Source organism: Vigna unguiculata, chromosome 9 (genome assembly GCF_037176805.1).
Source record: "Vigna unguiculata cultivar grain cowpea cultivar isolate G323 ecotype 2 chromosome 9, ASM3717680v1, whole genome shotgun sequence".
Taxonomy (NCBI): Eukaryota; Viridiplantae; Streptophyta; class Magnoliopsida; order Fabales; family Fabaceae; genus Vigna; species Vigna unguiculata.
In genome coordinates this window covers 7,312,721-7,325,553 of record NC_140800.1, presented here as the reverse complement: position 1 = coordinate 7,325,553, position 12,833 = coordinate 7,312,721, and the positions used below count along the sequence as shown (strand labels likewise).

The 12,833-nt window shown below is 33.9% G+C and overlaps 1 protein-coding gene across 1 annotated transcript; it reads right to left on the bottom strand.

The window, feature by feature from the left end:
• Window positions 1-1,768: 1,768 nt before the first annotated feature.
• LOC114164091 (uncharacterized) lies at window positions 1,769-4,733 on the bottom strand. Its single transcript, XM_028048602.2, has 3 exons — window positions 4,296-4,733; window positions 4,147-4,170; window positions 1,769-2,328 (listed from the first exon to the last, which is right to left on the bottom strand). The coding sequence occupies exons 1-3, from the start codon at window positions 4,501-4,503 to the stop codon at window positions 2,027-2,029; spliced, it is 534 nt and encodes a 177-aa protein (XP_027904403.1). The 5' UTR covers window positions 4,504-4,733; the 3' UTR covers window positions 1,769-2,026.
• Window positions 4,734-12,833: the final 8,100 nt, after the last annotated feature.

Genomic DNA, 12,833 nt, shown 5'->3' with positions numbered 1-12,833 from the left:
GGATAAATATTCGTCTTTACCCGTTTTCATATCTGTGCGGGTATTTGTTATGTGAGTACCCACATCTTTTTTAAATATCTGCAGATATCAACATGCACTCGTGGGCATTTACAAAAAAAAAAATTAAAAATATTCAAGAACATATTTTAACCATAGATTCATATAAAATCCGATATATCATTATCATAACTCATTCAAATAGTGTTGAAGTACAACATACCGTGCGAGGGAGATTGCATTTTAAAATGAATTGAAAAAAAAAACACATTTAAAATCAATGTGTTAATATTTTAATCATGTTTTATTTAATGTTTTTATATTTAAATCAGAGTTTAACAAGGTATAGGTATCCATGGGTAAAAATACTATGATACTCGTACCCGTCCTATTGACATGAGGGTGTAAAACCTAAGTACACATATTATGATACTCGTACTTGTCCCATTAACATGCAGATAGAGATGTCAAAATGGGTTTCAACCCGTGAGCCAACCCGACTCATCACGGGTTCGAGTCGAGTTGGGTTGAGAAAAACTCATTTTTTTTCAAAAGTGGGTTGAACTCAACTCGACCCACTTAACCCACGGGTTCGAGCCGAATTGAGGGTGGGTTGACCCACTTAACACACCAACATTTTTTTACAATTTTTTTAAATTTTTTTAATAATTATTTATTATCCCCAATTATATAGGTTCACAATTTTATATTTTTAAATGTTAGAATGTTACTCAATAACAGTTTGAATGTTTAATTAATTTAATTGTCAAGTTATATACATTGATACTTTAATCTTTAACTATAATCTTTATATAAATTACTCTAACAATTGTCTTATAAACATTTTTTTCTAAATTAGCATGATAAAAATGTGTAGTTTTTTCTATTTATATTTTGTTGAATAGCATGACAGAAAATATGTAATATTAGTGATTTGTTTTTGACTATGTGGACACTAACAATTCATCATATATTGGTGGTGAGCATGATGAAAACATTGATTTTGAATTTTACTGTGATTGTCATGTCATGGGTTGCTTAAAAATTATTTAAATATTTGAATACTTAAAAATAAATACATAAATAATTTTTTTGTGGGTTGGTGAGCCAACTCACTTAACCCACCAACCCGTGGTGGATTAAACCGGGTTGTAAAATTTATAGTTTACCATAAAGTGAGTCGGGTTGAGTGCACTCATTTTCAACCCAGCTCATAATGAGCCAATTCGACACGGGTTGACTCACTTTGACATGTCTACATGTAGATGTAAAAAATATATATACCTTACCCACATGTATCTATTTATAATATTCATTTCTTACTCGTTGCGGATTTATCCTCGAATATTCGCACGCATGCGAATTTTTTTTACATCCAAAACATGTTTGACACATAAAAAAGATAATATAATTAAATTAAAAGAATTATATTCATTCTTTTATAAAGTTTAGGATCAAAATATAAAATTTCAAACAAAAATGAATTCCAATTTTAGATTAAAGTCCAGATACTAAAAATATATTAAACTCTTAAATTAATTTGCAAATAAATTGATTTATATGTTTATATTATTTGTTTTCATAAAATTGAACATAACATGTCACCGCCAATACCGATTCTACATTTTCTTTTCAACTTTTCCCGAAATAATTTTAAGAATCAATTCAATTATTCTCATTTCTTTGACACGGCCTAACATGTAATTAAGTAAAAATCCAAATCCTTAAAAAAAATGTAAGTAATGGCAAAAAACAAAGGGAGAGAGAGCAATTTACTTCATACCAGAGCTAAATATAGTGTATAAATATAATCAAGTCGAGGAACATGAGTTTTAACCTTGGTAACAGACTAATCACGTGACATAAAATTTGTTTGATACTACCATATAAGGGATACAGTTACAAACACAGTAAGGATATCAATTTTAACCTAAATTGGTGGACAAACCAAGCATTTTGCTTGTATTCTTGTGTAAAACCATAACCATGATTATAGCCATAAAGAATATAAATAAGAAAACTTATGCAGTTATTCTGCTTCCCAACCCATTTGACGAGCACGTCTCTCCCACACAGCAGTTATCTTTCTCTCCTTGATGAGTATGGCCTCAGCTCGTTCTCTTGCCTGCTCACATGTTTCAGTTGCAGCAATACATTTATCAGCCTCTCTCTGATACTGAGATGCCACTCTTCTTGCTTCAGCCAAAGTTATGTTCATGTGTCGTGTGTTTGCCTCAGTAACAGACTCTTGCAATTTCAACTCTTCGCTTAGAAGATCCACAAACTGCTTCTCCATCTCCTCCTTTAGATCCGGGTCATTACTTCCACAATCTGTTTGTCAGCAGAAATGATTTTATTCACATGCACTATGCAGTTACCAGTGGCAAAATTAGTAACAAGTTTGAGCATGACAATGTCAAGAATGTGATTATGGCATACTCTTTATATTCATCATAACATGGATCACAAATATGAAATTTGAGAAAATGTGAATTTAGATGTCCTATTTTAAAAGCAATAGCACCTCCTCACCTACTTATTTCATCTTTAACAGTATATACATAATGCACCTCCTCACCAACTTGATTATATTAGAATCTTAGTACTTAATGCTGTATAGGTTTTACTCGTCTTTAATTTAATCACCATATCTTTTTTCAAATTAGTTCTCCCATTCTCAGATGTTTTGAAATTAGTTCCTTCTTCTAATATAGTCCATATAAGACATTTTACATTGATTGACAGAACATCTAAAGAAGCACCTACCAAATTAAAAAAGGTGCACGTAATTTGGTGAAACTGGCCTTTCAATAAAGAAGTAAATATCTAAACGAGCTCATATTAGACAAAAGAAATTTCTACCAGGTTAGCCAGATGAAAGTGCTATGACATAAAATGACAAAGGGGACTACTTCAACAAATTTGTGAAGACTGATTTAAAAAGGAAAACATGTTTAGGAACTAAAACTTTAATTTAACCTTTACGTCTTTAATTGTCTAAACATGAAGAACTAATAAGCAAGGAAAAAGAGTCACACTCGAACTTGAGCCAAGAGATGAAATCACAAGGCATAAAAGTGTAGCTAAGAGCCTAAAAACTTAGTAAAGGTATGTGGTATGGTACCACACGGATACAGGGATGCAGAAAATTCATCAAAAATCAAGTCACAACTTAGACGCAACTGTTTACACATAAAAAATGCTGTAAAACAGACAGGATAGAAGAAGGATATGATACTTCAATGAAGTGAATAAGATGTTAACAGAATAACAGATCTGATGTGTGATGCTAGAGAGTATGGAAGAGCAGCAATATTGCGGGACAAACAAGTGCAAAAAGTGAAAAACCAAAACTACACAAATTATGATGTGTGATAAGAGAAACCCAAAACACATGTTTGATAGAAGAGAGTTCCCTATATCCCTTTCCCATTGGGGTTGAATATCAATACCTCCCACGTTAGTCTGATATGCATTATCTTCGAGCGGTTAGTCATATCAGAGCAATATGTATCTTCTAGGCATATTGTATGTGCGCATAGCTATCGGATACATGTACGACACTGATATTTTGCCAATTTTGGGGTACTTGGTCGATCTAAGTTATTGATGTTCTTAATAGTCAGCTCTTAACAATTGGGTGTGTGGTTTTAGCTTCGTTTAACAGTGTTAGGTTTCTTCTTAGCTTGCATGCTTAGACACGGTCAGAATTTGAAGTTATCCTACAAAACTACAATAAAATTAATTTCTTCATAAATTAAAACTAGCTTATGCATAAAGTAATCTGTAGAAGCTTCATATTGTCCTTCTCTAACATTTTATTCTTTAACACACGCATAAGCTAGTTTTAACAAATGGGAAAATTAATTTCATCTTTTTCTTCCTATTCATTTCATCTAAAGAAGTTTCTTCAAACATATCACATCCCTCATCCATGTAAGATCTCGAACTCACCGTTGTTTCAAAATCCAACATCTAATTCAGAACAGAAAAAAACGATAGCAAAAATCACATGAAAAAAAAAAATTGCCAATAACGACGATAGAGGGGATTGATTAAGCAGAATTACCCACACTGATCAGATCATAAAACACAACACTAAAAGAGAAATCATATAAAAATATGAAAAAGTAGAGGAGAAACTCAAACCTGAGACAGAGAGATTGGCCAATCCTGCGCACACCCAAAAAGAAACAAATCAGCAAACAATTGGTGGGTATCTTTTTCATTCATTAATCAATTAAAAACACGTTTTTTATTTGTTGCATGATCTGAAGCAAGAGGAAAAAGGTAAGAACCAGGAGCGAGTTGGAACAGCGAGAGTGGGGGAGGGCAGTTGCAGAGGCAAGGAGGGCAAGAGAATTTGTTGTGGGAATTGCGGAGAGAGATGGCGTTCTTGAATCGCCAGTAGAGCGCGGGGCCACACACTCCCAAGGCGGAAACCACCGCGAACACAACCAAACACCCCCTCAACCACCCACCGGAATCAGATCTCCCCCGTGACATCTCTCTCCGACAACAAACACAGATCTGATCCAAACCAATTCACACTATTTGCAGTAATAATTTTCTTTCCCACTGCACACACCAGAACGAAGAACGAATAATAACAATAATAATAGTAATAACGTTGTTGGACCCAAATCCACCTTTAATGTTGTAAGTGCGTTTTGCCCGATTGAAGAAGTCGCAAGTACACTGCGCGTGTCTCTTTCATCAAACACTGTCTTCCAACATGTTTCTTTTGATTATTTTACTTTCAAGGGTTTTTCCAATGTGATGTAATTTAAGTTCAATAACTCTACTCGATCTTTGGGATAACACCCACTTTAGTTAATAAACCACTATCAAACTGTTGTTAATTATAATTTATAACTAACATGTTCTCACAAAAAAATGAGTTGAAATTTTGAGCTAATTTAAAGTGTGTAAAATATAATTCTATGTATTCATTTATGAGATCTAGACATCAGATGTAGTCTCATACCTAATTAATAAAGTTTCAATTCTCACACTTGTCTATTTATGCATAGTCTTATAAGATTAGGATGGTAAGTGATTTGATTCATTTGTTTTTGGTGAATTATTTACTGAGTTTGTCAAAAGTGGAGCATCACTAACTAATCTACATATAGGTTAAATAAAGACAAATTATTTATTATTTACTATAAGTGGGTAAGTAAGCATTTTATAAAAATAAAATAAAAGTGGACCATGAACTAAAATCTAGAGTTGTACTTGAAAATATATGATATCAATGAAATAATGAATGAAAATATTTAACTATATTCAATGAAATAATAAATAAAACCATACTACAAAAATAATAAAATAAAACAAAATTAATGTTAGTTGATGGATGAGGGAGAGACCTATGCAAGCTAACAAGCTTAAATCTAACAAGCTTAAATGTCCTTTTCACCATATGATGAAAGATTATGTTGTTTTCTTTTAAGATTATTAAATATGGTGTAAGTTGATTAAGAAAGCTAAGTGAAATCTCCACTGGACATTAAGATAGCTTGCTATCTAGATGTGAAGATTCCTTTCACAAAGCTCACGAGAAGAAGATGATGGATTGATTCAAACAAAAAGGAAATGGAAAGCACATAAACAATAGAAAACCAAGAACAATTAAAGGAAGAAGAAAACATAAAAATGGAAAGGAAATGAATGGTAAAAATGTGAGAAGCACGCCACGACAAGGTTAGGCTAGAAGCCATGACAACTTTGAAGATGAGTGGATGTGTGTCGCCACTTGCTATGCAAGATAAGGCTTAAAAGTATTCACTCCCTAGGGAGGAAACTCTCACAAATGGTTGAGACACAAAAGTGTTTTTACTTCAAAATGTTCAACCCTTGTACAAGTGGTAGAGCACCCTTAAATAGAAGAGTTTATGGGCTTCTAAGAAAACAAAAGATACCTTAGGATGTCTCTACAAAAACCTAACCCTAGCTTCTATAAACTAGGTCAAATAAGGTTACAAAATGAGAGACAAAAGAGCTAACTATGGTGTGTGCAAGGCTAATTCCGTTCTAGCACTAAAGGAGACCAAGAAGGTGTCTCATATGTCTCCAAAAGTGGCCAAAGTGTTCTAAAAACAAAGGAGACCATAGGTACATAGGTACACTTGCTTTATGCCTTTTTCTTTATGCTTTATGCCTTGGCTTTACTCTCTCCTCCACATCATTTATGCTTCCCAATCACCATGCGCCACCTAACATTGCTTTCTTACTCCTAATTAACCTACAAAGCAAATAAACTTAGATTAGCATGTTGGCTTAAGTCAAGTCAACTATAGTCAACAAGTCAAACCTATTCAGAGGTCAACAAGTCAACTAAAGTTGATTCAACTAAGTCAACTCAGGGAATCAAAAATAAGAAACAAAATGAAAGGGATGAAGGATTAATGAACTTCCTTTCTAAACATGCTTAGTGTTCTTAAGCATGTGCCTCCATCCTTTGTTGGGGTCAATCCTTCATCATCCTCCCTTCTTTGGAGAGAATTTGACTGCAAATTCTTTAAACCTTTGTAGATGGACCTTAACTTGATTTGGGGGAGGATTTGTGCCTCCTTTTTTTGAGCTCTTGTTCCATCCTTTTTAAGGGTATTACACCTAGCTTTGGTTAGGTCATCCCTATTTTCTAGACCATTCTTCCTCTCATGCTTGTGCATTGGGTCTTCCTTTTGAGCCTTGGAAGAGAAGGAAGAATGGTGATGTCCATCTTGCTTTGGAAAATCTTTTTTTGGAGACAAGTAACACTTTGGAGGTAACTTGCTTTTTTTTCTTTTTCATCTTTTCTTTTATCTTTCATTTTATTTTGGTCCTCATTTACTTGATTGGGTGAGAGAGGTAGGAGTGTGAACTTCTTGCCTTGGAAGGAGAAAGCATAGATGTTAGCATGGCCATCATAAAAGACTTTTCTATCAAATTGTCATGGCCTATCTAGCAAAATATGAGTTGCTTCCATAGGCACAACATCACATAACACCTCATCTTTAAAATTTCCAATTGAAAAGTTAATGAGGACTTGTTGAGTTACTTTAATGTCTTCTTCCTTAAGCCATGATAGCTTGTAGGGCTTGGCATGAGGGATAGTTTTCAAGCCAAGCTTGTCCACAACCCTTGTGCTAGCCACATTTACACAACTTCCATTATTTATGATGAGGGGTCATAGTTTGTCATTGATATGACACCTTGAATGAAAAAGGTTTTGTCTTTGAGAAGGGTCAAGTTCCTTGGAAACTTGTCCTAGTTGGGGCCTTATCATTAACAATCCACCTTCAAGGGGTTTAATCCTTTCACTTGAAGAAGAAGTTTGGGAAGAAGTACTTTTAGGGGAAGGGGGAGAAGAATGTTCACTCTCTACTTCTCCTTTAAGGTTTAAGGCCATGGTTCTTTTGGTAGGACAATTTGAAGTTATGTGCCCATATCCCAAATACTTAAAACATTTTATAGAAGTTGTCCTTATACCTTGAGAAGAATTAGGAGTTTCATTAGAAGGCCTAGACGAATTAGTCCTAGAAGGTGGATCTTGGGAACTCTTGGGTGGTAATTTATCATGTTTTCTTTCTTTACCTTTGCAAGTACTAGAATAATAGTCATTATATGAACCACTCCTCTTGGCCTCTTTTTTCTTTTGCAATTGAGCTTCAACTTTGATGGACAAATGTAAAACTTTGTCAAGAGAGGAGTACTCATATAACTCTACTAAATCTTGTATGTCCCTCCTTAACCCACTCACAAATCTAGCTACTTTTTCCTCTTCACTTCCAAATTGGAGTCCTACTTTTAGAAGCATGGACTCCATTAACTTGTAATATTCATCCACACATGGACCCTTGTTGAAGCCTTTGGAGCTTCAAAAGAGTCTCCCTCTTATAGAAGGAAGGAACAAATCTAGCGTGCATCAAATTTTTAAGGTCCCTCCAAGAAGCTGCGAGTGGTTCTTGGTTAATATTGTCCATACATAATTGATGCCACCGAGTCATGGCATAATCCTCAAACTCTAAGACTACCAAATCTACTTGCTCTTGATCACTAACTACATGAATGGTAAAAATTTGGTTCACTTTTTGTTCCCACTCAATGTAGATGTTTGGTTCATTTTCTCCTTTGAACTTTGAAAATTTGATGGATGGTGGTTGCCTTTATGGTTGAGTATGTCGCCTCCCTCCACCATCATTTCCATGCCTTCTTCTCCTTCATTCACCATCATAGGAGCTCTCGGATGAAGACCTTCTTCTTCTCATTTTCTTCTCTCGGAATTCAAGCCTTTGAATGTGTTCTTGGAGCATAATCTCACTTCGTCTTCTATCCTCACTCAATTGGTCAAATGTCTCTCTTCTACTAATCTCCATCTCCCTAAGAATTTGTGCAAGGGTATGTTGTTCATTTGGTTGCATGAGAGGCGTCACTATTGGAGGTGAGTATGGTGTATGTGACTCCACTTCTTCCTCCTCCTCCTCCACATTGGGATCCAAATTCATCTTCCCTACAAAACAAGCTCAAATCGAGACACAAAGAAGCAATTAGTTGGTTAAAAAATATGTTGCAGGCCCTCAAGACCAAGTATGGTCCTAAAACAGCCCCCAAGTGTTTGGTTCACACTCCCAAAGCAAATAAGACAAGGCTAGCATTCAAGTCCTTCAAAAGGAGTGAAAAAACACTTAAAATTTTCGTAAACCTTTCACAAGCAAGGCAAGTGGCTCGACCATAACACTCAAGGATAGTTAAGAAAGGAAAACTATTATGACAAAACAAAGAACACCTAATGACAAGTAAGAAAAACACCAAAACAAGGAAAGCAGAACTCTAAGGAAAGAAAAATATTAGTGACAAAACTTCGAATAAGACTAACACAAGAAAAGCAAATTTTTAAGACTCTATGGAAAGCACTTGAACAAGCATCTTCAAGTCTTAAATCATGCATACACCAAGAAAGATCATAACCAAGTTAAAGCATTGAACTAATTAGCCAATATCACCCAATTCTCAAGTATGAAAACTAGTAGCATAACACCTAGTGAAAAACACACTTTTAGTTCACCAAGGAGCAAGGTTGCTCTCGGTTTTTAGGCAAAAATTGGTCCAATTTTTTTTTCTTTCACAACTAGTTTCATAAAATGGTGAGAAAGAGTTTTAGGTGACTTGGACACTTAGTTCCTCAAGTTTTAGGCCAAAATTAATTTCATGGAGCACACATCAAGCAAGACATAAAGTGAAAGCAAGAATCAAATACTTGGAAAAACAAGAATAAGAAAACTTCAAGTTAACATATGACATATGACTCAAGCAAAAGTTAGGCACATTTAAAGACTCAACATTATGTACACAAAGACACAAACATGTAGTTATCATGCATTTAAACTCATAGATTTGAGGCTCAAAGACTAAGCATCTAAAGACATGTTATCCAACCACATTTAGGAGCTGAAAGAGGTGCAAAAATCGTACCCAAACTGCAACAACAGAACCTAAAAACGCTGATTCACGTATTCTTGATAAATCTGACCTTTGCTCACTAATTTGATCATAATTTTCTCCACAAAACTCCAAATGCGTTGGTTCTTTTTTTTTCTGGAAACTAGACTCAAAGAGATTTCTTTTGTCATCAAAAACATAATTTTTGGACCGCTGAGTTGGTGCAGTTTAATGTTTTAAAATCGTCACATTTTCTGCCAGCACTATTTTCGTGTGTAATTGAAGTGGATTTGAACCATACAAAGATAGTTACAACAAGACAAGGTTAGCACATGAAAAATACCATATTCAAGACAATCTAGGCTCTAGATACCAAATGATGAATGATTATCTTGTTTCTTTTTAAGATTATTGAATATGATGTGAGTTGATTAAGAAAGCTAAGTGAAATCCTCACTGGACATTAAGATAGGAAGCTATCTAGATGTGAATGTTCCTTTCAGAAAGCTCAAGAGAAGAAGATGATGGGTTGCTTCAAAACAAAAAGGAAATGGAAAGCACATAAACCATAGAAAACCAAGAACAATTAAAGGAAGAAGAAAACATAAAATGGAAAGGAAAGAAATTGTAAAAATGTGAGAAGCACGCCACTACAAGGCTAGGCTAGAAGCCATGACAACCTTGAAGATGAGTGGATGTGTGCCGCCACTTGCTATGCAAGATAAGGCTTAAAAGTATTCATTCCCTAGGGAGGAAACTCTCACAAATGGTTGAGACACAAGAGTGTTTTTACTTCAAAATGTTCAACCCTTGTACAAGTGGTAGAGCATCCCTTAAATAGAAGAGTTTAGGGGCCTCTAAGAAAATAAAAGATACCTAAGGATGTCTCTACAAAAACTTAACCCTTGCTTCTAGAAACTAGGTCAAATAAGGTTACAAAATGAGAGACAAAATAGCTAACTATGATGTGTGCAAGGCTAATTTCGTTCTAGCACTAAAGGAGACCAAAAAGGTGTCTCATATGTCTCCAAAAGTGGCCAAAGTATGCTAAAAACAAAGGAGACCAAAGATACATAGGTACACTTGCTTTATGCCTTTTTCTTTATGCTTTATGCATTTGCTTTACTCTCTCCTCCACATCATTTATGCTTCCCAATCACCATGCGCCACCTAGCATTGCTTTCTTACTCGTAATTAACATACAATGCAAATAAACATAGATTAACATGTTGGCTTAAGTCAAGTCAACTATAGTCAACAAGTCAAACCCATTCAAAGGTCAACAAGTCAACTAAAGTTGATTCAACTAAGTCAACTTAGGGAATCAAAAATAACAAACACAAATGAAAGGGATGAAGGAGTAGTGAACTTTCTTTCTAAACATGCTTAGTGTTCTTAAGCATGTGCCTCCATCCTTTGTTAGAGTCAATCCTTCATCACCCCACAAATTTTTACGAGTTATAGAATAGTCCAAATGACTTACTACAAATTGTCATCCTTAATAAAGATAAGACATATGTAGCGAGGAGTAGGATGAAAGTGTCACACGATGCAAATGTTATAAGACCAAATAAATCTTATGAAAGAATAAGACCAAGATCTCGATCAAAATGCAAGTCAAGTAGACTAGACAGTATTTACAAGTACTCAACACATACTCAACACATGATGTGTTGTTATGATGTGCAATCTTCTTATATTTACCAAGTTGACCAATTATCTGAATAGGAAAGGAGAGAAATATAATAAAGAATGAGAAAATGATTTTCAAGAATAAATAAAAAGAAGCATGACAAATGAATAAAGAAGTATATTCTAAGGAAGATTTACAACCATATGATTATGTTGTTGGACTTTCTCGAGTTTAAGAAAATAATAAAAGGGTGGCCAAGATAAAAAAAAACAAGGGAGTGTAAGAAGAAAGCATCAAGATCAAACCCAAATTGAAGCCAAATCATGAAGTATAGTTCTTAGCTAATTATATTCCATGTCTCCTAAATTTGACTTATGGGAGAGTTTTTTTTTTTCAGTTTTTTTTTCAATTTGAAATTTGAAATTTCAAATTCTTCCTCCTTTTATTTTGAAATTTTTGACCAAGCGTGTGTGGGTTTTAGATCGGTCGTTTACATGTAATTAGGATTTGAGTGTCACTGTACATAGGAAATTTTGAACTCAATTGTTATAAATATATATCACTCTCACTTGTAGATTTACTTTGAAATATATGAAATTTAGAGATTGTGATGAGAGAACTCTTATACAAGTGATCATCAACTTTGGATCTTACCTTGAACTCTTATGAAAGTTTCACCATGATGAGTTCATGGATAAAGAGATGTTAAATTTTTTTTAAATAAATAAATATTTGTATAATAGAATAGTGATTTTACTGTATATTTCAAATAAGGAAGTAGAAACTTGAAGCTAATCTAGCCCATTCTGAAAAAAAAGAAGAGTTTAGCCTACACATGTATCAAAGGTCAATTAAAGTCAAAAGAAAGGGAGGACAAATATGATAGAGTAAGGAAATCATGACCATGCATGTGAAACATGCTCTCTAGTGAAAAAGTAGAAAAAGAACTAAGAATAAATCAACATGTTTAATCAATTACATAATTAATTAATTTGTTCTTGAGATGTTCTAATAACAGAATGATTAACTATGTAAAGAAACAATTGATCAAAATATAATGATTTTCATTTTTTAGTGTTCTAGTAAAATAATCAATTAGGATCTATAATCTAATAAATATGTTTTTGTAATTAATGAGAAACATGTTTAATTGATTAAATGATGTAATAATCGATTATTTCAGGAAGATGTTCCAACTGATTTTCAAAATTTTGTTAAAATAACCGATTACGTGCTTAAGATAATGAATTAAATGCATCAGTATCAGTTTTTGAAGTGCATTTTCAAAATCCTATAAATAGAGAATCAATCTCCATCTTTAAGATAACTTTTGGGCAATAAAAGTGTTGTTTACAAGAGTCCTAAGTGTTATGCTTTTGTCGTGGATCGTTCATGAAACTCATGCTTATGCAACCTCTCAATGTTCTTCCATGTAGGTTCTCTTCTCCATCACCTCTTGAGTTTATCAAGTTCCTACCATTCTTGTAAAGATTATATCAAGTGGCCACCAAAGATAGAACATATGTTGGATCCGTGGCTCAAGTATTTGATGAATCCAAACTCATGAATAAGTGAAAATTTAAAAGTGATTTATGTCAATATGTATTGATTATGATGTTTTTTTTTTGATCAGCAAAGAATATTAATATATATACAGAGACACTTTAGGGGTGCCTCAACCCTTATACAGATCCTGATTTTACATTGAGGTTCTTAGATAAACAAAACAACCTAATTGATGTATCTAGCAGAAAGATCAAAGACAAATAAAGGACCT

What these genes read in the sequence shown, in the direction of transcription:
- LOC114164091 (XM_028048602.2), bottom strand. Translation starts at nt 4,503, where the DNA reads ATGTCACGGGGGAGATCTGATTCCGGTGGGTGGTTGAGGGGGTGTTTG. An exon ending in GCTGTTCCAACTCGCTCCTG is followed by an intron (nt 4,171 to 4,295) that starts GTTCTTACCTTT and finishes GGGTGTGCGCAG; the next exon opens with GATTGGCCAATCTCTCTGTC. An exon ending in GGCCAATCTCTCTGTCTCAG is followed by an intron (nt 2,329 to 4,146) that starts GTTTGAGTTTCT and finishes GCTGACAAACAG; the next exon opens with ATTGTGGAAGTAATGACCCG.